The 24,737-nt window shown below is 40.9% G+C and overlaps 2 protein-coding genes across 16 annotated transcripts; both read left to right on the top strand.

The window, feature by feature from the left end:
- Positions 1-2,763: 2,763 nt before the first annotated feature.
- On the top strand, positions 2,764-6,012 carry erich2 (glutamate-rich 2). Of its 14 annotated transcripts, none has more exons than XM_046409660.1 (11): positions 2,764-2,935; positions 3,606-3,682; positions 3,794-3,875; positions 3,975-4,011; positions 4,118-4,163; positions 4,788-4,824; positions 4,900-4,994; positions 5,083-5,213; positions 5,397-5,454; positions 5,543-5,614; positions 5,704-6,012. In XM_046409660.1, the coding sequence occupies exons 1-11, from the start codon at positions 2,928-2,930 to the stop codon at positions 5,901-5,903; spliced, it is 843 nt and encodes a 280-aa protein (XP_046265616.1). In that variant the 5' UTR covers positions 2,764-2,927; the 3' UTR covers positions 5,904-6,012. The 14 variants fall into 14 exon arrangements, with proteins under 14 accessions (XP_046265616.1, XP_046265621.1, XP_046265618.1 ...); XM_046409665.1 differs by having other exon boundaries at positions 2,765-2,935; positions 3,839-3,875; XM_046409662.1 differs by having other exon boundaries at positions 2,765-2,935; positions 3,815-3,875.
- A 1,715-nt stretch (positions 6,013-7,727) lies between these two features.
- Positions 7,728-24,204, top strand: LOC124069875 (glutamate decarboxylase 1-like). 2 transcript variants are annotated; one of them, XM_046409370.1, is made up of 17 exons: positions 7,729-8,043; positions 9,085-9,201; positions 11,199-11,255; positions 12,860-12,997; positions 13,659-13,901; positions 15,222-15,312; positions 19,409-19,521; positions 19,724-19,839; positions 20,152-20,231; positions 20,396-20,450; positions 20,562-20,678; positions 20,780-20,844; positions 20,944-21,022; positions 21,152-21,301; positions 21,379-21,486; positions 21,847-21,936; positions 22,233-24,204. In XM_046409370.1, the coding sequence occupies exons 2-17, from the start codon at positions 9,126-9,128 to the stop codon at positions 22,404-22,406; spliced, it is 1,752 nt and encodes a 583-aa protein (XP_046265326.1). In that variant the 5' UTR covers positions 7,729-8,043; positions 9,085-9,125; the 3' UTR covers positions 22,407-24,204. The 2 variants fall into 2 exon arrangements, with proteins under 2 accessions (XP_046265327.1, XP_046265326.1); XM_046409371.1 differs by lacking the exon at positions 11,199-11,255 and having other exon boundaries at positions 7,728-8,043.
- Positions 24,205-24,737: the final 533 nt, after the last annotated feature.

Genomic DNA, 24,737 nt, shown 5'->3' with positions numbered 1-24,737 from the left:
GCTGATGGGCTGCTGGTGCTGGTGCTGAATGTGTATATGTGTGTATGTGTGTGTGTGTGTGTGTGCAGGTCTCTCTGACTGTCTGTTGTAGGGAAGGAGGAAGTGGGGGGGGGGGGTCTCCATAAAAACAAGGTGACAGTGTCAGTGCAGCTTTTGCAGCTCACATTCCACCTTGATGATTGACATCTGACTTCAAGACATGTATACACTATATTGCTGTAAAATCACATAGGTGACTGGTTGGGTCTGGGAACATACACTGTATAGACAAGAATATTGGGACATCTGACCATTACACCAATGGGATTTTAATGACATTCCATACTAAATAAACATATATTAGTATGGAATTGCCCCCCCCCCCTTTGCAGCTATAATAGCTTTCACTCTTCTGGGAAGACTTTCCACAAGAATAGAAAAGGACCTTCCCCAAGCTGTTGCCACAAAGTTGGAAGCATAGCATTGTTCACAATGTCTTGGTGTGCTTAAGAGTTAAGATTTCCCTTCACTGGAAGTCAGGAGCCGAGCCCAACCCCTAAAAAACAGCCCCATCCCACACCCAAGAGGGAGACCCAGTACTTTTGTCTATATAATGTAGTTCAAATTTTCTTGTATATCTTCTCATTATGAGCAATGAACTCTTACATAAAGATTTTCTGCCAAAGTTACAACAGATTTAGTAATTTCACACAAGAGATTTCTTATTTTTTTATTCTTTGTTTCAATTAGACCAAGCTTAGTTGTTAAAAATGTGACATCACCAATAGTATTTCTGTGCACCAGTCAGTCTAGTTACATTAATGAAAATATGACAGCTTGATTAAAGGAAGAAAATTGAGAACCTTAATAACACATAGTAGCATAGTAGCTTTTATTTCAGAAAAGTCACGTCTTATGGAATAAAAAAAATGATCTTCAAATGTTTTTTTGTGTGTTCAAGTCCAAACTGGATGTGCTTAATGCGGCTTTGAAATTTGTTTTTTTTAGATTTCTCTGACCTCACTGAATTGTGCACCTGTGAAGCTGCAAGAAATGGCCATAAATGTGACCATTTACGTTGGCAGGACAAAGTGGAACAGACTTACATGAGCAACATTTTATGAATGCAATATGTTTACAGTAAATTCAAGTTGTCTTGAATTGTTAAGTGGACAACATGTGCAAAATATACAAAAACCTTTAGTCATGGAATTTACCAAAGTCATGCAAGAAGCACAATATCTATCAGTCTTTCATTGTATGCAACTCACACATATGTCACAAAGTCAAGTGTTGCACTGAGAAGATATGGTGAGATAGAGGTAGGCAATCCAAAAGCAAGTAGAGATGTAGAGCAAATGAAATACCTCTATTACCGCAAACTGTGAAGGAACAACAGACAGAGGCGACGCTACTTTAATGTGCCATTTCCATCAATTACCTTTTGTTACATTAATGTAAAAGACTGAAAATTCCATGCCAATAATTAAGAAAGTGATGTGTGATGTTATCCTTTTCTTTGTTGGATTTCTTCTGCTAGTTCTGTGACAAGGCTAACTTTTTTCTGCACAAGACTGATTGCCTCCTCTGCACTTTTTACGCTTATGAAACCACACAAAGTTTACACAGAAGCATGCACATGCACACACATGCAAATGGTTCAGTGGCATGTCAATGTGCATGAGATGGATCCCAAGGGAGAGATCAGTCTGAGCAACTTCACTGCACTGCCTAATTGAGTGTGTGTGTGTGTGTGTGTGTGTGTGTGTGTGTGTGTGTGTGTGTGTGTGAGGGAGTAAGAGACGGAGAGAAACTGTAGGAGGTAAAAAGAAGTCATGCACATTTAACAGTTCACACTAACCTCACCTTTCTCTAAACAGCGCTTCTAGCAGCAAATGGACAAGCCTGTCAGTCATGTGCTAATTTAGTATCTGTGGGAAGTCTGAGTCTTCACCCTGTCAGTCTGACAGTTTATATCTTCCTGATATATATATGACAAGCGTGAAACAATACAGCCAAGCGCTGAGGAGACCTGAATCCATTAACCTCACACACATTCTCATCCACACACATGTACATCAACACACAGATTCAAGACTGAGGGCAGTCCTTTCGACGTATGCGCAGCTAATGTAGCAGTTACAGCTACTTATTGGATGAAAAATGGCTGACATAGAGGGTGAACAGAAACAGCTAGACTTTGTGTAAGAGGGGCCCAGGAAAGAAACCTTCAAAATCTCCTATTTCTTAACTTAAATACTGAAAACATAACCTTTTCTGCTTTCAACTGCAATTTTGACATTTTTTTTAGTTTCACAAATAAAGTTCATGCCAATCCCAAAAATTCAAATTTTCCCTCTTACCCGTAGTGCTATTTATGCATCTAAAATATTAAGGTGAGCCCTGCGATTGACTGGCGACCAGTCCAGGATGTACCCCGACTCTCGCCGGCAGTCATCTGGGATGAGCGGCATAGAAAATGGATGGATGGATGGATGTTTAGGTGTTGAGTTGTGGAGATATCATCAGAATAAAGTTCTTATGAAACTGCCAACAACAGTACATGTAAGAGGGAAAATATGTTTTGTTTTGTTTTGTTTTGTTTTTTTTAATTTAGATGTGTACTGTGCCTTTAGCAACCTATACTATGAATAAACACATAATTATATTTTCATCAGTTCACATGGTCTCCACACTCGTCATTTAGTGAATAAAATCAACCCGTCTCTGGCCTGCACATGTTAAATTTCCAACAGCCATGAAGGTAGCACTGAGTCCGAGGTTCTCCGTTACTATGGTAACGACTGTTTGTTTCCCTGTTGCGCTGCAGTCCCACTACCTCTGCTAGCCGCTAATTCTAATACAAGACAACCTTATTCATCGTTATTATTACAGGAAAGTTTCTTCCAAAGTTGGTACCTAAAGTTGAAACCGCTTTATCTAACTCTATGAGCAGGTGAGGATAGCTGTCCGACAATAGAAGCTCTCAAATCTTATGCAACGTTACCTGCTTCTCCCATTACCTAATCTAAGATGCTTAGAGAGCTAAGTGGTAAATTAACACCGTAACAGATAGTAATTTTTTCAATACCACAAATTGTGTTTCAGCATGTCTAAATTAATAAATACCTAAATACATAAACATGGAGCTATGCTCTCATGAAAAATTACTTTGTTTAAGTCTTAAATAGTCTCAAAAACAATGCTACCCCAGAGTGTAAGGCCATCATATACACACCAAGGTGTCACACGTAACTCATAAATCCCTATGGAAAAGAATTGAGTTTATCAACTATGTTAATTAATTGACAAGAAATAACAAAACAGTACATTATTTCACTACTGTAATTTGACACCAAGGTTAGAGTGTTTGGGGAAACCCTCCAATGCTTTACAGAAACAGGTAAACATTAAACACAATGCCACCTGGGTTCTGTTTTATTACAACACTCTTGTTTGCTATTATCTACATAAAATGCTGTTTTTTTTCTCATGCATTGCATTGTTAATATTCAGTGTTGCCTCTTTTGCTTTTATTGTGTGCAGTTTGCCATGATTAGGTCACAACATTGGCCATGGTTGTGAATTGCTACTTTGCCTGTCCAACAAACATTTCATGATTACAGCCATTCCGATCTCTCTCCCTGGATGCAGTTGGCAGTAGAAGTGATGTCTGCTCATGCTGAGATGCACAAACCCCATGGTAAGAAACAATTCGGTCTTCACATTGATGTACAAAACATCATATCCTGATTTATTTCCTTTCTAATGACTGAAATGAGAAGATTTCACTCGAGTGCATTTGCCTATGCAGCTTACTATCCTTTCATGGCAGGCTCATATTCTGATTATGTTCCAGAAAAAGTAGGGGAAAGGACGGTCACTGATAAACCTCGGTACGAAAAGTCTTCTCTTAGCAAATACATCTCTATCATAACACACAATGTTCATCCAGTATTATTGGTTTGGTCCTCTTAACTTTTCACATCCTGCAGGAGTCCTCCTACCTGTGCACTACTTCATTCTGTACAGGTGGGTATTCTGAAACACACTTCACTGAGACTGGATTGACAAAAACACATTTGGTTTCACGAATGCACTTAAAATATTTGTTATAGTTAAGGTTTCTTTCCAGGAGACTCGAAAGTCTGTCTTTCCAAGTGGTGAAGCGCTGAACACAGACGGTATGTGGCAGAGCCGAAACAGATTTCATCTACTATTTCACAGTATTATATACAGTTATTCAGGGTGAAATCTGCTTCTGAACAATTTCTACATCTAAAGTAGCCTCAAAAGGTCAGAATGTAATGCAGCGCTCAGAAATTTTGCTTGCTTGCAGCTCCTACTTTATCATCAATGAAAAAAGTTATTTTTAAAATTGCAGTTACCACCTATCACCCTGCACAAGTACATGGATAAGTATGCAAGAGCATGCTTGTTAAATGTGTCTGATAAAAGTAGTAAGTCATGAACAAAGTCACTAACTGTGACAGAATTAGAAGAGACAGGCTGGATGCACCCAAAAGTAAACAACAACACCTCACCACAAAATAACTGCTGGGAAATGAGCTTCATACTGTAGAGACAGGGACACTTACTCTGGACTTTTATTTGTGTTGTATTGCAATCTTGAGCCGTTTGCTATTTGTGTCATTTGTCCTTGTGTCTTAAGGCTTTGACAGTAAGTTTGTCCACAGCATCATCCAAAACAGTTTCAACAACTGTTCCTAAAAAAGATTTTAAAAAGGAAATCCACCCAAAGGCTTCCTGGCTGAATTGCATTTTTTGTATGTGTGGTTCTCCTGCAGAGTGCTCACCAAAGGACTCCATCAACATCACACCAAGGTCTGTACTCTGAAATCAATCAGCAGTGGATCACAAACAAAGGAACACAGTTTTAACTCTTAAATGTGATTTCAGGGTAGAAGAACAAGCACAGCTGACTGCAGTGCCTGATGACAAGCTGAAAACGAATGACTCGATGAAAGCGCAGCCCCCAGACTCAGCAGTAACGGGTAGGCTGATCTTGAACAAACTCAAAATTGAAAGAATGAAACTTGCAGAGTGAATTTTGTTGACAGTAATGATGAGAATGGTTATCAGGAGGAACAACGCATGATCCCCCACCAGCTGAGTCTCTTCCCATGCATGAGAGGAATGGGGAAGAAGAACAGATTGAGGAGGAGGATGCTGAGGATGAAGACCTGAAGGCACCGGTGGAGCTAATAATCAAGGTAAAGTGACTGATCATCATCATAATTCCCCACTTCGACCTCTGTTAAAAAAAGGTTATGAATTATTGAAGTATGAATGCTAAGCATTTTCATACTTTTAGTCAAAATTCTACTTTCAGGCAGTTCGGATAAACTGTACTTAAATGGGAGAAATGGACATTGAAATGAGGATGTATGTTTCAGTTCCTTAGAGCTGTGATGGACAGAGACTTTCAACTGGCCAGCAAACTGTGTCAGATGAGTATGTATCCATGGACTGTGTGTCTGCCAGTCAGTAAATCAGCCAGCGGTGTGGTCAGCTAACGATGCCTCTTCTCTCCTCCTTCCAGTTCTCATCTATGAACCAGACAATCCTGAGGCCTCTGAGTTTCTCCCACTGATCCACAAGAAGCTGTTGGAGGGTGAGAGTCCCCCTGTTTTCTATGCACTTAATGTGGCATATTCCAAAACACACCATGAGCTTGTGACAGACTACATTTTTTCCCATTAGAACAAGAGGAAGAGCAAAGTCCTGAGGAAGATGAAGATGAAGATGAGGAAGATGACTCAGCAAGTGATGAAGAGTCATCTCGGTGCACAAGCTGTTCCTCTTCGTCTTGCTCCTCTTCCTCACCATCAGATGATGATGAAGAAGATGAAGAGCGAGTGAACAGATACAAGCCTTGTCCTCCTTGTCACATTTGCCCCTAAGTAACAGTGCAGGAGAAGAAAAGTTTGGTCCTATCAGCAGAAGGCTGTGCTGAGAGCCTCTTGTGTTTTCTGTTAATCCTCTAAGCTTCTACTGCACAGTAAGACATTTTTAGATGTTGTAACAGTATTTTTTCAGATTTCACCTGCAAATAAAATATTTATTGTTAACAAAGCTGATGCGTTTCCTGAAATTTATAAACTCTGGAATACGTGGTCATTAAAATATGAAGAAGCTAAACTTCTGCTGACACAAATCCAATCCTCCAGAGACCTGCAGAAGAAAATGTAAAGATTTAGAGGCAGGAATCCACTCATGTGTTCCTCAAGGAAACCAACACTAATTACTAAAATTCTGTTTTAATTTGACTTGCCTTGAGGCCTGTAAAGCATGTCCATGACACACACTTGGATACTATTTTGATAACAACAGAGAATAAATCAATGCACACATTTAGAAAAATCAGTCAGTAGCTTTGCTCTGAAGTGTTTCTCTCATTTGGTTTGGACATTTCTTCATCAAAGGTCATCCCACATAGATAAGCTTGGTTTTAGTGTGTTTCCCTATGCATCTCCCATTGACTTAAAAAAAAAAAGTGTGACACCAAGCAGAGCATTAGATCAGTGGTTTTAAGATGTCATGATCGTTTCGTTGGTTTTCCGCCACATTGATTTCCCACCATCTTGTTGCATGCTCTTCTTCCGGACTTTGATAAGTAAGCTCCCAGTATTTGCATGATCGTAGTGGATTTAAACAGTAATTAGCGTTTTTCTTTTGTTGCAGCTCTTAATATTTGCTTAAACTCGACAGAAACCTGACTTGTGTGACAATAATATACAAAGCACAGATGTAGGGGCCAAAGTTTCAAGAGTGTCAGTAAAGGTAATAAAGTGGCTAAAATTTCAACACTCAGTCGGCCGTAATTTAACACAGATAAAAGTAATAAATCTGAGCAAATCTACATTTTAAGTGTAACACCACACATGTCAGACTGGTTTGAGCTGACAATCAAGCATGTTTTTTCCTGTGACAGTCACTCTATGTGGATACTGTGTCATCACCTTCAAGGTTACTTCTTCTCTCTCTCTCTCTCTCTCACACACACACACACACACACACACACAGCGAATCCATAACCAGTATATTTTGAGTTATTATCACATGGCGGAGCTTTTCTTTATGAGTCGTCTCCACGCATGACTTGTGAGAGGAGAAAGCATGAGCGCCATCTGATAAAGGCTGTATAATTTGCAGTGAGTGAATGAACATAATGGCTGGTCTCTGCCCATTCAGTGGACCAGGACGCAGGCATGAGGATGACAATGAGGACACTATGTCAATGCCCGCCTGGCTGGATTCACTTTGATGTCCCAGTGTTATTGTCCATGTCAAGGTTATAAAAAGGGTGCGGGTCAAAAATTATGATGCATGCACTGTTGTCATCTCATGAAGGTGAATATTACAGTCTGTGCTTGCATAGATGGATGGGGCATGCTGCTCTCTCTCCATCTCTTGGTGCTTTTATAAGAATTGTCTTTATTCTTGGCTGAATAAGCTGATAGGTGCCATAAAAATCACCTTGCAGGGCTTCCACAGGTCCATTTAAAAAAGAAATGCGTGTATATCTGTTGCTGCTAAAACCCCAAAACCAACCACGTTTGTCATCCCAAGGTCAATTTCTATGGAGCCTACTCAGAATACATTTCACATTCTGGTCTCCTTCCTCCATCCTGTGACACCCACCCACACCTGGACACACACACACACACACACACACACACATACACAGAGAGGGGTGGGGACGTCACTGGTGTTTTTCCTTTTGCTTTTAAGGCTTCTTAAAGTGGATTGTGGCTGTCTGTAGCACTCAGAGAAGCTTCATTAGTCGTCAGAGGGAGGCAAGACTGTGACTCATGCCTGCGTGAAGAGACCAATGGGCAGCCGGAGCCTGAGATATAAATAACGAATAAAAGATATTCTTGAGGGAGAAAGGGTCACTTGCGGGATGGGATTTTGTTAGTGCGCTCTGTTGGTATTCCGCCATCGCCGCCCCTGGACTGTTCGCTGTCTCGCCTTTGGGTGGCAATTGTTACATTCAGCTGTAGTTTTTCTGGACTCGACAACCTGTGCGCCAGTGAGCCGGTAAGATGCCTCCGCTTTTCATTCCAACTGCGTCCGTCATGTATTGACAGGCTTCATATTTCTTCACAGGCAGACGGGTCTTATTCGTAGATCATAACGTCGGAATTATTTTGGAAACAATTATGGAAGAACAAAAAAAAAAAAATACAAACAAACAAAAAAACTGTCAAAATTCGTTGTGCCTTTGAGAGGAACTAGTTCCACAGGAGTGACAGAAGGAATTCATTAGTTGTTCAGTCTGTCTCTCATCCCATGATGACATTGACTGATGATGATGTGGGTTATGCTTGCTCAAAGCGCAACTTAATTGAAAAGTCGATTGCTGAGTCAATCGGTGAATGAGGTCGGTTATTTAAGTGGACATTATGGTTGCATTTTATCAGCCTTCGTTTCATAAATCACTGTGTCTAAAATCAGCTGGGATTATCTCACTATTCTGTCATCCATTCTTTTAATATTTCTAATTTGCCATCTTAACTGTGGCAGGCTGAACCTGTATGTGTTAATCTTCTCGTTTTAATCTTTATTATTATCCGCTGTTGGTGCAGTGGGTGACCACAGACATGAAGCTCATAGTTTAACGGTCTGGTGACGCTCTGCCCAAGACTGTTTGTCATTTCTTATATGTTCCTGATAACAACTTTTAAATTTCATCCTTGCCATTGACTGTGTTTTCCGGACATTAATGGCTTAACAGTGGGCCTGGCAGTATTTAACGGCTATCTGAATCCAAGAAAAATTGACGGCTCTCTCCAAAATGAATGTATCCAGATATGCACTGTGTTATCACTGGAACTGACATACGCACCGCTTGTGCGTCGTGCGCATTTCTCTCCAAATTGCGCGGCTTGATTCACAGCCCGCTCAGCCATCTTTCGGGAATAAATCGTTCCTGACGAAGCACGGTTGAAAGCATCGTTTTCTGATCAAATCCTGACCTACCCATTAAACTGACTGCGCTTATTCAAAATATATGTTTTATGTCTGAACTGAGTAAGCTGACCTGGTCCCTCCACTAACCGTGGGCCGTTCTGTCTGCAGTTGAACTATTTCCCAGTTGGACATCAAATAACGGAGGACTGATGGCCACGTCTGAACCAAGAGCCACCGGCGGGGACCAGGACCCCAACTCCGACAATTTAAGACCTCCGTCCGCAAGTACGTCCTCCCACTTCCCTTTCTGTTAATGACACTGTGATCCACATCGATCCCCGAGGATAAATTCTCGTTAAGACTGTCCCTCTCCTGATCGCTCAGGCTGTGCTACTGGAAGCAGTCCATAGGACCTGATAGGGAGATGGTGCCTTGCTCAAAGACACTTACGCTGTGCGATCTATTGCCTTCGCCCCCCCCCCCCCCCCCCACACACACACACCTCTGTGTCTGCCTCTGTCTGCCTGTCTGCCCCTCTCTCCCCTCCTTTCCTGTCTGATAAAGGCGAGTCTCGCCCGGGCCATTTGCTGTGTGGGCTCCGTCGTTAATCATTCCGGTTAAAAACAGAGCCATCACAGCTGCCTGTCGCTGCCTGGCGGATCAGCGGTGCGCACCGAGCACTGGACCTGGTGCAGAAATAAAGCGCCGTGAAGGCGTCGGTATTTGTAATGATCCAAGAGCATTTAGTGATAACATTTTTGAATAAATGTCCATTTTCCGATCGAAAATATATTACTGATATGAATGTTCTTCCTGTTTTCTTGTAATAACGCGTTCGTTGCCTGGATTTTAATCGTGATTTTGTTAATGATGTCGACAAATAGCGCAAAGAGCTACTCATTTTTATTTATTATGATTTATCTATGTCATATCTTATCTCTTTCCCCAGGACGTTTCAGGCCCTTACGGCTTTTCCTTCTAGATCAATAAATTTATCTGAATGTCTATCTTTATTTTGCACAGATAAATTGCTCTTGCTGTTAATTTTTAGAAAGTGGCTGAATTTTGGGTGTACATCAACCTATGGGCTAATTAATCATTTTGAGCCTTTGTCGCATGCACAAAGTCCAGCCCATTACAGAGCACTTGAGCAGCCATCTGCAGTGCAACGCGGGGAAACAATTACAGGTTTTAGTCATCAGGCAAATGTAAAAAGAAACAAGCTACACATCAGTCAGAACAATTCACTTTCACATTTTCTCTTTTTATCGAAGGAAATATTTTTGAACCTTTTTACTTGTGGCCCTTGGGTGTCAATAAACATTTCCACAAAACAAAAAACCAAAACAAAACTCGGACTATTTCAAATGCGAATTTGTACTGAGAAAAGCCCATTAAAAAGAAGATGTTTGTTTTGTCTGACTTGCTCGTATACTGCTGCTGGATGTTGCCATTATCTCTCTGCCACGCTCCATCTCACGCCTGGCGGCTTGTAGTGTCTGTGCGTGCGTGTGTGCGCGCACGCGTCTGTGTGTGTATGTCTTGGCCTCAGCACCTCGGGCTGTTCTGTAGCTTCTCTCAGAATGAAATTGCTTCAGTAAATTTAAATACTTGTTTTTGTTTTGAAAGTTTTCCATCAGGTGTGGGCTATTCGCCGCTGCTCTGCTGCCGTGCGCTCTGCATTTTATTCCCTTTGGCTTCTGTTCCATCTCTGCTCACGCATGTCCACGCTCGGGTTTGTGTGTAGCTGTGAGAGTGCATGCATGAGGCGTGTGTGTGTGTGTATATATATATATATGAGACGCACTGTACTATAAGTTTGTGCATCAAGCCGGCCAACGACTTCCCTGCCACAGACATTACCAGCTCGCTCCAGTCACATACTGTGTTTCACTCAATTAATTTCTGCCCTCCTCCGTGAGCTCATTTCACGGGCGTTAATTCCAGTCCGCCCCTTGGCTGGGTGTGTGAGCGCGGATGTGCCGTGCGGGCCACAGTCGGTGCCTATTGATTGAACTTAAATCGGAAATGTGATGAGACTGATCCCCTTACGCCCAGTGGGTGCTGTGGTAAGCAAAAAGGTGGGTACATTCAAAGCCCACATTGAGCCAAACAGTTCCGAAATATTAAACCAGCATGAAAATATCTACAGTGCTCAGAATCACACACCTGGCCAAGAGCCGTCCGCATCATGCTCACTGTGCTCCACCAGCTTTACATCCATCCTCCGCCCATCCACGCTGTCTCCGCGGCCCCAAACTCAAACGTTCATTCTGTTTTAGCCTACGAATATGCGTGGATGCACGGATGCACACGGAAGCTGGGGATGAAGATTTGTGGTAAGTTTCATTGAGCACATAAAATGTCCCACGTTGACAGAGCTAACTCCTCAACATGTTATATTTTTCTAGTCACGTTTATTTACACCTTAGAAAAATTTGGGAGAGATATATGAATGCATAGCCTCACATGTCTCATTAATATTCCACTGGGGACGTGCAGTTTGCCTGTGTCACTTTGTTATTGTCATCGTGCGGTGGCTGTTACTTTTGTTTTGATAAATAAACCCGTATAGAGGCCTGAAATAGGCCAGGCTGTTAGAGCAGGGCCGCCCACGACTGTCACACTTTGTTTCCATCTTCTAAAGGTCAGTGGACATTAGCCTTCAGGTCTGACGATGAGAGCCCCGGAATAAACCCCCCCGACCACCCCTGGACCCCCATGTCTTTTCCATTTCACCTGCAAGTGAAGAATTCTCGAGACAGGCCTAGAAGCGGAAAGCCCACTGCGTCCGTTAAACCTTAATCCTTTGCCAGTCATATATTTATGTATGCATTACTTAATCAAAGAATACATTTTTTGATACTGTCAGCTTCAATGAGAGGTTATATTAAAGCAGAGAATACGTTGCAATGAAGGCGTGTTTATTTCTTTAACATTTGAAGGAATGTGTTTCCTTCTGTGACTCAGTGTTAAAGCCTGAGTTCTCCTGCAGCTGCGCAAACTAAACTGTATGTGAAATTTCAGACTGGATATTTCTGTCTTTTTGTCAGTTATGGTACTAATTGTGTAAGAGCTGAGAATCGAATAAGTTTGATATTTGGATTTCTGAAACCGAGAAATTGATTAGTGGGTTTTGACTGGCCTGAATGGCATTTTAATAGACTGGAACGGAAAATATTTCTATGAGGAGGCGATTAGGCAGTTGGGCTGATTTTCAATATATAATTTAGGGTTTAATTAGTAAGTTATTGTAGAGTTTCCAATGAAAAATAAAAGAGGAAAATAGAAAAATATATTTCCCACGTTTTACACATTACAAAGGCATGTGACCTACCACATATCCTGCAGATGTGGAGGGACTATGCAGGAAACTGATCAATGATTGAGTAAACATATAAGCCTGGCGGGGGCAGACTGCTTCAGGGCGCTGCTGTGACTCCTTCATTAACCCTCTTTACAGGGTGTGTGTATTTATTGGCTGTATGGGTCATCACCGCGGGACGTCCTGCCCACTGAGCCGGTCAGTCTGTGCTGCTCCTGGGTGCTTCCTGACTGGGATGTGGTGGTGACGTCAGAGGGTGGGAAGGGCACCCACCCGCGCGCGCGCACACACACACACACGCACACACACACAGGGATGCTGGTGCTTCCTTTTCCTTGCGTGTGTGGGTGTTTGTGGTACATATATATATTTGGATCCCTCCAGAAAAGCATTTTATCAAAGACTTCAGGTCATTAGGAGCTGATTTAGACAACACTGATCATTTTAAACTTTGATTTTACAGACTAAATAACTTAATATTTCGACATTTTTTTTTCTCTCACTTGTATTTTTTTTTTCTTTAACTATTATCTGATTTGGTCACCTCCGTCTTTTTCCTTGTGTGTGGAATGGAGCTGTTTGGTGATAACTCCTGCCCTCCGCCGTGTAACACCTTAGGGTTCCTGCAGAAGAACAACAGCCTGGATGAGAAAGGGAGGCTCGCGGGTCAGAAGAACTTGCTCTCGTGCAACAACAGTGACAGGGACGCGCGCTTCCGCCACACCGAGACCGACTTCTCCAACCTGTTCGCCAGAGGTGAGAACTACGCGTGCGCTGTTTCATTCAGGCACGTGCGTAAAATTAAGCTACTGCTAATTAGTCGAACAATTTAAGTCATTTTATAGTCTCGAGCTCATTACTTTCAATTAAATTGACGGTTGGGCCTTTGTCGAGATAAAGCGAGTAAAGGCCTTCCAGAGGACCAGAAAATCATGTCTCGGGCTTGTTATTATCTCCTTGCTCAATAATGTAGGTTAGAATATTGTTAGGCTTTTTTGCGACAAATAAAGCTTTCTGGAGGACAAAAGCTGAGGAATATTAATAATTAGCACAATATGCAGAAAAATAATCAGAGACTGTGGGTTGGATACAGTGTCAGCTTAGGTTTGATGGGCATTTTTTGCTACTGAAAATTTAAAGAGGAACACATTTTTTGTAAATTATCCTAATGTTGTTTTTCTACGTTGAGTATCGGTTAGAGTATTTGACCAGGGAAATATATTATTAGACCTAGGTAACCAAAAGAAAAATGGTATCAAATACATAATTTGGTCTTGGAAATACTGACTAAGTGTTCCAAATTTTCTAATGATTAGGCCTACTCATTTAAATGTCTGTAGCAAAGGGGGTTTGCAGTATAGGGCCAATATTTAAGTTCATCACCCAGGATAAATTTCTGCTACCTTTCACCTCTCAGACTTGCTGCCAGCCAAAAATGGAGAGGAGCCTACAATACAGTTTTTGTTGGAGGTCGTCGACATCCTCACCAACTACGTCAAGAAGACTTTCGACCGCTCCACCAAGGTGCTGGACTTCCACCACCCTCACCAGCTCCTGGAGGGCATGGAGGGCTTCAACCTGGAGCTGTCCGACCAGCCTGAATCCCTGGAGCAGATTCTAGTGGATTGCAGGGACACACTGAAATATGGCATCCGGACAGGTAGGCCAGGACACCTTCAAGGCTGAGCTGTACTGAAGAGCTGTATCTGAAGGGGGTCACCGAAAATGAGTTAGCATGATTTAAAAAGCTGACTTCATCTGAGGCCTTTTGAATTATTCATATGGTGGTGTATAAATTACTTTAAATAGCCAAAGGAGACTGGCATAAAAGCCAGTTAACCTACTTTGTCATTTCAAAATATGCTTCTTGAAAAATCTGCAGAACAGCCATATATGTTATTATAAAAAGCATATTATAATGTTGGCATTTCAAAATACACTTGTAATAGTTTCATTATATTTACATCTCTGATAGTATCTCAGTTTAAAATAATGATATTCTGTATAAAACGTGCCTATCATGTTCATGTCGATTAATAGAGCAGTTTTACTATGCAGAGATGAATTCAGCACAAACCATCAGAGAAGAAGCTGTTTGCCAGATACAGCCTATTAGGATGGCCGCATTATTTATTATCCCCTCGGTAATTTGGTTGACATACCCCTTTTCCTTTACCCTTGACTTTATTAAAGCAAGTGATGCCTGAGGGGATCCTAACATGTGCTGTTTCAAGCTGTTAAAATTGACAAAACTGAAACTGTCCCTTGGGTTTTGTATATCACTCAGGGTCCACTGTGTCTACAACGCAACACCACTTTTCATCCAGTGTGTGATTTTTTTTTTTTTTTTCTGTGGCTTCAGGTCCCACTATCCACTGTGCTGAAATATAAATCTTTCTTTCCTTTCACAACACTCTCAGTTTGTCTGATATACCCACAGTTTCAGATATAGTTTTCATATTTGATATTTTTACTCTGAAGTAATGTAATGTGTCTCACATATTTATTATGTGACACATACAGTGCCGCCTGCACTGGGTGCTTATATATCCATGACTGCATTTAGGCTCCAGGCGTGTTGATGGTGGCTGTGTGTGCAAGCACCTTAGAGTCTAAATGGCTGTCATACAACCTTGTTACCAATGTAATTATGGTACATTGAACAGTGCTTTGTCAGATTCCTTAGGTTTCATAACTGACCAAGGGAGTACAAAATTAAATCTGGATGACTGTGAGCAAAGAAATGAAGAACTGTTGGTGAACCTTTATGTTTATTTTAATGTTTATTTACTTGTTTTTTACAATCAGATGGAAGCGGTAGCCTGCAAAACACTGTAGTCAGTAAATATCTTTGTAAAGCTTCTTATATCAGTCTTCTCTTATTGCTTTGTTTTTATATAAAGCATGATTCCCTCATATAGGAAGTGAAGCCTGGTTAAAAGGAGCGCCATTAATATGTGTGTTTATTTGTTATGCTTAGGTCACCCACGGTTCTTCAACCAGTTGTCCTCTGGTCTGGACATCATCGGTTTGGCTGGAGAGTGGCTCACCTCCACTGCTAACACCAACATGTAAGCCATACAGTATGCTGCTCTCTTGTGTGCATGGAACAATTATTATACATGCAAGGGAAACACCTCTATAGAGCATGGCAGGACAACTGAGATTTCCATTTTGTAGGTCGCTGGAAATAGCCCCCGGTCATTATCATGTGAAATCATGGTGAAAGTGCTTATGGTGTTCCTCTCAGCTCACTCCACAACTGGTCACAAAAGCCTCTGAGGGCAGTTATATAAAGTGTTTGCTTTGTCCTGTAGAGACTGTATATTGACAGACGGCAGGCTGCCGCTGTTTTGTACCGTGTTGTACTGTATATGGCAGCCAGCCCAGCCCCAGGGGTGGTTAGATTGCATATTGATCTCAGGTCACAGTTACATGGTGGCCCAGCCTGATAGAGGGCGTGAACCTTATCCACATCACAGACTCTCAACATAGATACACGCACACACACAAACACAAAGACACAGGTGCTTGTGTCATAAATAGGCTATAACTCGGTGTTATGATAACTGAAATAGAATGAAGAACATCATACTAGTTATACTGTGCAATATCAGAACACTGAATACACACATAAGTACATACAGAGTTGTGGTCACAAACAAACACATCTTTGCTCAGTATACCAGCCTAATATTTACAACTCTGTCCATTCTCAGTGAAGTGAAGTTTAAGTTGATATTCTCAATAAAGTAAATTTAATCTCCTTAAAAAATAAGAATTAATTGCTCTATGCACTATGGAAGTTTACCTAACCTATCTTTATTCTTATTCGGATCCATATTTACAGTATTAATGCAAGCAAAGAAACACAACCCACAGCACTCACATGTGGGGCTGCAAGTAACAACATTATTATTTAATATGGCAGTTATTTTCTCAATTAATTGATTCATCAATCATTCAATTGAATGTCAAAAAATAGTGAAAGGTATATCATATCTTACCAAAAGCCTAAGATGACATTATGAAAGGTTTTGTTGTATCTGTCCAATAGTCCAAAACCTAAAAATACTAAAGAATTTACTATCACAAGAAATAAAGAAAAGCAAAAAAGAAAAAAAAAATCCATAGAATTTAGAAGCTCGACCTTGGGAATATTTGGCATTGTGGCCTGAAAAAAATAACAATTGATCAATCAACTATGAGAGTGAGAGATAAAAAACAATCAGACAAAAGGTAAGAGAGCTGACAAAATCTGAACTGCATTTAAGGCCAAGTTTGCAACTGCTGGGTGATCCAACCACAAGTGGACAGCTCTAAGTACAGGTGTGAATGCACCAAAGACTCACTGAGGACATCTTGAGATTCAGAGAAGGTCTTTTAACAGCGTGTACTCAAAAATATCCTGGACTACTCAGCTTATTTCTATGTAAGTGGAAGTATGTACTCATTCATATGTCCAAGAGGCTAACAAGAAGAAGAAGAAGCCACAACAACAAGCAAAATGGATTCTCACTGATGGAGTACATATGAAACATGCTGATTTCCGTTTGGGCCGAAAAGTCAGTACAACAACACATTTGGTCTTTACATACAGAAATGATGTGTTTATTTGCATATGTAGCACGCAAGTGAGAATTGAAAACTGTCAGTCAGAACAACCACAATCAGTTACTTAAGTTTAAAGTCCAATAAATCAAGTTTTCCTCACTGAAACTGATGAAGATGTGGACATCTTAGAGTTTTACATGTGGGTGTTTCACTGCACAAAAAGACTACGCAAGATGAGAGGTGAGCAGAGGACACACTACACTGCTCATACACACAGTGAGCTTTCAATTTTCTCTAACTATTCTGGCCTCTGTCTTTTCCATAGACTGGCTGCTAAAAGAAAGATCTTTGTGAGGATAATAAATCAAAATTTAAAGGAAAATTGAGGCACTTAATTTATCCAATTTCTCAATACATTAGCAGAGGAAACCACCGCCTCATAGTAAAAACTTTCCCCACTCATCTCCCGGCTGGAAGAATGCCCCAAGAGACAGGGCCATTGAATTCACACACTCCTGCACTCTTTTATAATGACACACAGACACATGCACACACACCAGCTCTAGCTGTCCCAGATACGGCAGCTAGGGTTTCCAGTCCATTGACTGCAGGCTCATTGAGAGCTGGTCTTAGCAGATAGGCCAGCTGGGCCCCACACTGACACACAATGTCCTCCGGCTGCACAGAAAACCCTGTCACACTGTGGAAACTGGCTGCTGCAGCTCCCCGCGGAGCGCTCATTCCGGCTCCTTTGTCCCTGTGGATTCAGACTGACTCAGTGCTCCTGAGGGGATGAGAGGAGAGTGTGGTACGAGGTCAGAGGCTTAGTCATAGACATAGACACACACATGCACACACACACACAAATACAGACTTACACACACTGAGTGCCCTTGATGATGATAATAAGGGCATTTAGGGGCTGTCCCTGGAGACAGGCAGGTGACTGAGGGGTAATTTTCACCCTGAAAAGACCAATGATTGGCTCTGATTGTGATAATGATTACCATTATTGTCATTACAGCGTGAAATGACTCACAGCGAGATGGAGAATTTTAAAAAGATGCACTGGTTTTGTCCCTCTTCTGCTTTGTCTGAGTATGTTCTAAGCAAAAAAATGATGCGTGAGAGCTACATACATCCAGAATATGAAGTATTTTTGTGTTTCTTATATGTACCATAATTACAATAAATCAAAGAGCTCAATATTTATGAAATTAGGCCAATAAGAGGATGTAAAATGAGACGTTTTATCCTTTGTTGTCGCTGTTCATAGTTGAAGCCCAGCAGGCACAGTGTGATCTGATGTATTGACTAGAAGCCAATGTTCCAATCAGCCCTCACCGGGAACTCTTACATATGAAAAATGTCTTTTTCTTCTCCATTTCATCATCTTTCTATTTTTATTCAGTTTCTATCTATTCTTGACCATGGCTTCCACTCTCTTTTCACTCTCATCTTTTTTGCCACTTATCATCACCGTCTTGTCCTCTTCCTTTCTGTGTGCTTCCCTTTCTCTGCTTATGTTTCATCCCCTCGGCTTCCTTTGTTGTCCTCCTTCAGTACATTGTTTCCCCTCAGCCCCTTCTCCTCTTGGCCTTCATCTCTCCTCCTCTCTGCACAAACTACGAAATGCTTCACTTCTCGTTTAGATACCTACTTGTGACAAAAAGAGGAATCAGGGAGGATAGGAGATAACATTATTGTTTTAGATGGTGCTGGTGGATGATGGGAGTGGAGGAGTGTTGCGTAACTGGCCTCATTAAAAGCAGGGTAAACAGGATCAGTCCTAAGGGTGTGTGGGCAACGTAGTGAGATGGCCTGTCAGTTTGCAAAGAGCAAAAGCTCAGCGCTGACTGTAAGAGTTGGTTTTCTGTGACACATTTAATGTGCTCCATCATTTCTGCTCTTTTGTTGTCCATGGAGCTACCAGTCATATTTTGCTAGAGAGCTCAGAAACAATTCTATCATTTTTCAAAAACTGTCATCTGCCTTTCATCTCTCTCACAATTCATCTTTTGTTGGCAATATTATTTTAGTCTTTAAATCGTTTTTTTTTGTTTGTTTCTTTAAATGAAAGAATGAAATGCACAATTATGGTGTTTTCCTCTGTTTCTGAATATTGGGGTCAACAGAGGCTGTTATCTCTTCAAAACACTCTGTCTGTCTTTCTTCCTCTCTCTCTCTCTCTCTCTCACACACACACACACACACACACACACACACACATGCATTCACATTCTCTCAGCCATCAAATCAGCCCCATTCAGACTCGCTGCTGAGATTGGCAGGATTGACAGATAGCCATCAGAGCTTTGTGTGCTTTAATTAAACTACCGAGTGATGTTAGAAAGCATTTGAATATGAATGTTTGCTGCCTGACTCCTATCAGACATTTTTTAATTAGCGCAGTCAGCACAAGCTCCTGTGGATGGAATTATAGTAAAGCTAATGAAAAACCAATGAGGGTGTGTATTAGTGTGTCTGTATTTGGACTCTCTAATCTGCAAGTGTGTGGAAGAATTTTATTTTATTCTCCTTACTCACAAAGCAGTTGTTAATGACACACAGTGAATGGTGCCATAATCATACATTTTGTGATGTGATTGACAGGTTCACGTATGAGATTGCTCCAGTGTTTGTGTTGATGGAGCAGCTGACTCTGAAGAAAATGAGAGAGATAATTGGTTGGCCTGATGGAGAGGGAGATGGACTCTTTTCACCAGGTTAGTCTATGAATTGCATATAACATCCATATACAAAGTGTGTTTGTATATTGTGTTCAATGGTGGAAAAAATACTTTTACCATAAACAGAAGGTAAAAGGAGTTCTTAATTGTTATGCCAGCTACAGTGATATGCACTACAGTAGGCATGTGAATGCTGCTGTCCAAGGTGCTGATGTGTGTGTGGGTGTTTCCTCAACAGGGGGCGCTATCTCCAACATGTACAGTGTGATGATCGCACGGTATAAGTATTTTCCAGAGGTCAAGACCAAGGGCATGTCTGCTGCTCCTCGCCTTGTCCTCTTCACATCTGAACACGTATGTGACCATGAACACACACACACACACAACTTCAGGTTTTCTAACAAAGCAGACGCTTTGCTTCATTGGCTGTAGATTGAGGCCATTGAAAATGTCCAGTAATAATCAGTAGGGAATTGGCTAGCTTAATGGATTCTTTTTGTTTTTATTACATCTACTTTTGTGTGTAAAACATTGCACATCCGACAACATCACAGAAAGCAAACCAAAGCTCAAATAGCAATTAGCTCACAAAATCTTTGATCTCCTGAGAATTTAGCTATTATTTCAATGAAAGATGAATTATATACCTAATGTGTGTCCCCACAGAGCCACTACTCCATAAAGAAGGCTGGAGCTGCTCTTGGCTTTGGTACTGAGAATGTGATCCTGCTGAGCACAGATGAGAGGTGGGGAATTCATCTCAGAAATGATTAGCCAGAGTTAATGTCTTCACTGTGTACAATGCTGTGTGTGAACAATGTCACGAAAAGAGGAGATTTTTCCATTATTCTTGCATAACTTGTATGACATGTTGTATGTGATGATAATATGATGCTCTGCGTTCTTTCAGAGGGAGAGTCATTCCTGCAGATCTGGAGGCCAAGATTATTGATGCTAAACAGAAGGTCAGTGTCGCTCTTCCTTATTCTTTTCTTTTGTTTGTTAGTTTCTTTATTTCTTCACACTTTTTAACCAAAGGTTCTCTTGTCTGATTGTCACGTGTGTTGACTCTGCAGGGTTATGTGCCATTGTTTGTGAATGCCACGGCTGGTTCAACCGTGTACGGTGCATTTGATCCCATCAATGAGATCGCTGACATCTGTGAGAAGTACAACTTGTGGCTCCATGTTGATGTGAGTAAATGATGTTTGTTCAGGCGCTGTAGTGTCTTGACAGCAGTAGTAATACGATGTCCTTGCCTACATACCCTTCCATAAAAGTGCTGTCTCTTCAGGGAGCATGGGGTGGTGGACTTCTGATGTCCAGGAAGCATCGCCATAAACTTAGTGGAGTGGAGAGGTAAGTAGATGGGAGCAGATGGGTTCCTGTGTATTTTTATTTAAAGGCAGAGTTCAGTGAAACTACTTCAGTGCATTCAGACATGGTTTAACATTGCAGGGCCAACTCTGTCACATGGAACCCTCACAAGATGATGGGCGTGCCTCTGCAGTGCTCTGCAATCCTGGTTAGAGAGAAGGTACAGTAAACACTCACACACTCTTATGTGAACAGGACAGTCTATTTGAAAATGACCATACTGGCTAGTATTAGTGTTAACTTTCTTAGCGTGAGCAGAGGAGTGAGTGTACTTGATGTGTGTCTGTAGGGAATCCTGGCAGGCTGTAACTCCATGTGTGCCGGCTACCTGTTCCAACAAGACAAACAGTACGACGTTACCTATGACACAGGGGACAAAGCAATCCAGTGTGGCCGACACGTTGACATCTTTAAGTTCTGGCTCATGTGGAAGGCCAAGGTGAGACGGGGAAAGGCAGACATGTGTATATGCTTACTTGAAGCCATTCTTTTATTGATAGCTTTTTTTCCCTGCAGGGCACCATAGGGTTTGAGCAGCACATTGACAAATGTTTGGACCTGTCTCAGTACCTGTACAACAAGATCAAGAACAGGGAGGGATATGAGATGGTGTTTGATGGAGTGGTGAGCTTCTCCAGTTTTTTGTTTTGTCAGTGTTGTTTTCAGTCACAATGGAAAATTTATCATCATATCCTTTCGGTTTAATAAACTCTACTGGTATGGTATGATGCAGTTTTTGGTTGGTTATTCACCAAAATTATCATACTTTATTTTACTATATTAAAATGTTATTAAAAGTTTTGATATTAATTCAAAGTTTTAATTCTTCTTCATCACAGTATTTCTCTTGCACTCTTTTCTTTATCTCCTTTTTCTGTTTGTTTGGTGTAAATGAAAAAAGATCCCAAGGTGTGTGTGTGTGTGTGTGTGTGCGTGTGTGCGTGCACAGCTTGTATTAACTGCTATTATTATTTCTGTCTACAGCCTCAGCACACCAATGTTTGCTTCTGGTACATTCCACCCAGCCTGAGAGGAATGCCTGACGGTGATGAGCGGCGAGAAAAACTCCACAGGGTGAGGCTTCAGTGACCTTTAACCTTTACTTTGTCGACCTGCACATCAGTAGTGGCCTGCACCAAGGACTACAGAGGGAAATGAACTTTTAGCCATATCTGGTGCAATAAATATATTCTGCATTGTCCATATTAAATAAACAATAAACCAAAGAGTAAATGAATGATTTCAAACATTTCTACCTATGAGATTTCATGTTTACATGTCATTTTTATTCATGCAATGAATAATGTTTTCATGAATATTGGATAGGGCAAACTTGTTCAGCAATTTGTCATATTTATTAACTCTACCAGGTGGCGCCAAAGATCAAGGCCATGATGATGGAGTCAGGGACCACCATGGTGGGCTACCAGCCTCAGGGCAATAAAGTCAACTTCTTCCGTATGGTCGTCTCCAACCCCGCGGCTACCCAGTCTGACATTGACTTCCTTATCGATGAGATTGAGAGGTTGGGTCATGATCTGTAGACTCTCGCCGCTGCTCTAGAGGCCAAATGGCAAACCTACTGTCTTCTTTCTGTTGTATTTCTAAGGCAAATGCCAACAAGGTGAAACACTCACAGTGCTGCAGACAGAATAATAATAGGACATGTTTTGTTTCTCTGTAGCTAGTCTATGTTTGCCTGAAGCGTTCTGACTGTTTCTCCAGCCGAAGAGAAACTTGCAATGAGAGAGACTTTGGCTTTCTTCCTTGCTCGTGCCACACAGTTCCTCCTCTAGATAAAATATATAAGTACCAGTGTCTGAAGGCTTCAGGCACTGTAAACATGCTCTAATGTATGTGTGTGCTGTGAAATCTTGTAATGTGGGTGTGTGTGTAATCCAGCTTCTCATGCAATGTAGTTTGTCTCTTAATGTTTGTATGTGTGTGTCTGAGTGTGTGCGTGTGTGTGTTTGTTGAAACACTGAAAGAGAGATAAGCACAGATCAAAATATAACAAACTATCATAAAATTATTCTGCTGTATCATACATTTGCTACACAAAATTAAATCACTGGTGCTTTCAGCTGTATGTTATATTTATTCTCAGTGCACTGACCTGTTTGTCCTAAACCAGTGTCCAAGCCCCTGAAGCAGTGTGTGTGTGTGTGTGTGTGTGCGTGCGTGCAGGTGTGCATGTAATTTCTTGTCATGTATTTTAGGCTAGCAGTATGATAAAATAATAAGCTTATTATGACCTAATGTGCACACCATAGGAACCAAGTGTGTTGAGCTTAGAGGTTTCAGATAACCTCCAGCAGCAGGTCTACAGTTTGCAATATTTTCCCTTGTAGTTTTAAGATTTAAAATGTCTACAGCTATCCCAAGTCTGTGACAACTTTTACCTTATAAAACGCTGGCTCGTTGTCTGTTTCATGCAATCATGTGACACACATATGTGTTTATAACATTGTTAAAATATTAATATTTGATAAAAAAAAGAACAAATATTTATTGCATTTCCACTGTTTGCAGATTCAGGTATTTTATTGTAAATGTAACTTTATGTGTATTACATGGTAATACATTTGTAAATGTATTCACAGAATTTTAGGTGGAGTTTATTTCTAGTGATTTTGTCAGCCAAAGAAAGAGAATTGGGTACAGAGCAATCCATTGTTCTTCATATATAACTTCTTATACATTATAGATGTTTGTAAAATGTAATCCGTTGACCCTCGACTGCGATGCAATTTCTAAACTGTGTTTGTTTCTGTGATTGTGAGTCTTTTTGATTGAATGTTTTGAGATGACTGACTGGCCTTCTGATGAGATTAAGAATGAAGTCTATATGATCCTCTGGCAGTCGTGCCAGTCTTTTATTTTAGAGAGAAGCACAAGGATGTGAGAATGTACTCTCCTCCAGAGACTGGGAAGAAAGGATTGTTGTATCTGTCTGAATCCTAATGCATTTACTGTAATATAGTATATTAATTGTAATACATATTACCTGTATTCTCAGTGTTATGGGAGTTAAATGGAATATCTTGTATAAAGAGTTCCTGTTTGTGTCTTTGCACAATGTTCACCTTTCTTTCTTCCATTGTAAATGGATATGTACTATGGCAGTATTATATAAGACTTATGTTAAATTATTTATGGTATCTAGGGACCATATGTGAATGGCACAATTAAATCATATTTAAGGTAATCTGTGTACTGTATGTGACCAATTACTCCTGTATGTGACCATTCTGTAAGGGGGCATTTCCCAGGAGGTTTTCGGTAGGCACTTTAACAGAATCATACCATCTCAAAAAAGATCTTTAATAAAGTCTATTAAAGGGAAAATTGAGCCTGACTTATTGAAATACACACACACATGCACACAAAAATAAGTCCCTCTCACAGCATTTACATTTTTACATAGTTACATTTTTTTTCACTTTGGCTCCACAAACTACACTCAAAGAATTTTGTGTATAATCGCACTCAGCCTTTGGACTGCCTGTATCAGTAGCTACACACACACACACACACACACACATACATTATTGCCTCTCTGCCTAATCATCCTCGAGAAGGCTTTGCTTGGCCCCCAGCTGTGTGTCGAATTGGCTGTTCTCCAGTCTGAAACACTCTACCTCAGCTCCTTCTCTCTTTTATTCTTTCTCTTTCCCTCTCCATTTCTACTAATTCATCTCTTCATCTATTTCCTCTTTTCTCTAACACATTTACTCACTTCTTCCGTCACATTCTCCTCCCTTGTTTTTCTTTTTTCTTAATCGTCCCCCCGATCTTTCCTCTGTCCTTGCCTTGATTCACCTGAGAGAATGATGTGACTCAGCCTCACTAAGACACCATTTCACAGAGAAACA

This window comes from Scatophagus argus, chromosome 13 (assembly GCF_020382885.2).
Source record: "Scatophagus argus isolate fScaArg1 chromosome 13, fScaArg1.pri, whole genome shotgun sequence".
In the NCBI taxonomy this organism is placed as follows: domain Eukaryota; kingdom Metazoa; phylum Chordata; class Actinopteri; family Scatophagidae; genus Scatophagus; species Scatophagus argus.
Note: the sequence above shows the minus strand (reverse complement) of the source record. Positions and strands in the feature narration are given on the sequence as shown.

Coding starts and splice junctions, on each gene's coding strand:
- erich2 (XM_046409659.1), top strand. Junction 4,164..4,787: donor TGAAGCGCTGAACACAGACG/GTATGTGGCAGA, acceptor GTTCTCCTGCAG/AGTGCTCACCAAAGGACTCC. Junction 4,995..5,082: donor CCCAGACTCAGCAGTAACGG/GTAGGCTGATCT, acceptor AATGGTTATCAG/GAGGAACAACGCATGATCCC.
- LOC124069875 (XM_046409370.1), top strand. CDS start 9,126: ATGGCCACGTCTGAACCAAGAGCCACCGGCGGGGACCAGGACCCCAAC. Junction 20,451..20,561: donor TTATTGATGCTAAACAGAAG/GTCAGTGTCGCT, acceptor TTGACTCTGCAG/GGTTATGTGCCATTGTTTGT. Junction 20,845..20,943: donor AAACTTAGTGGAGTGGAGAG/GTAAGTAGATGG, acceptor TTAACATTGCAG/GGCCAACTCTGTCACATGGA.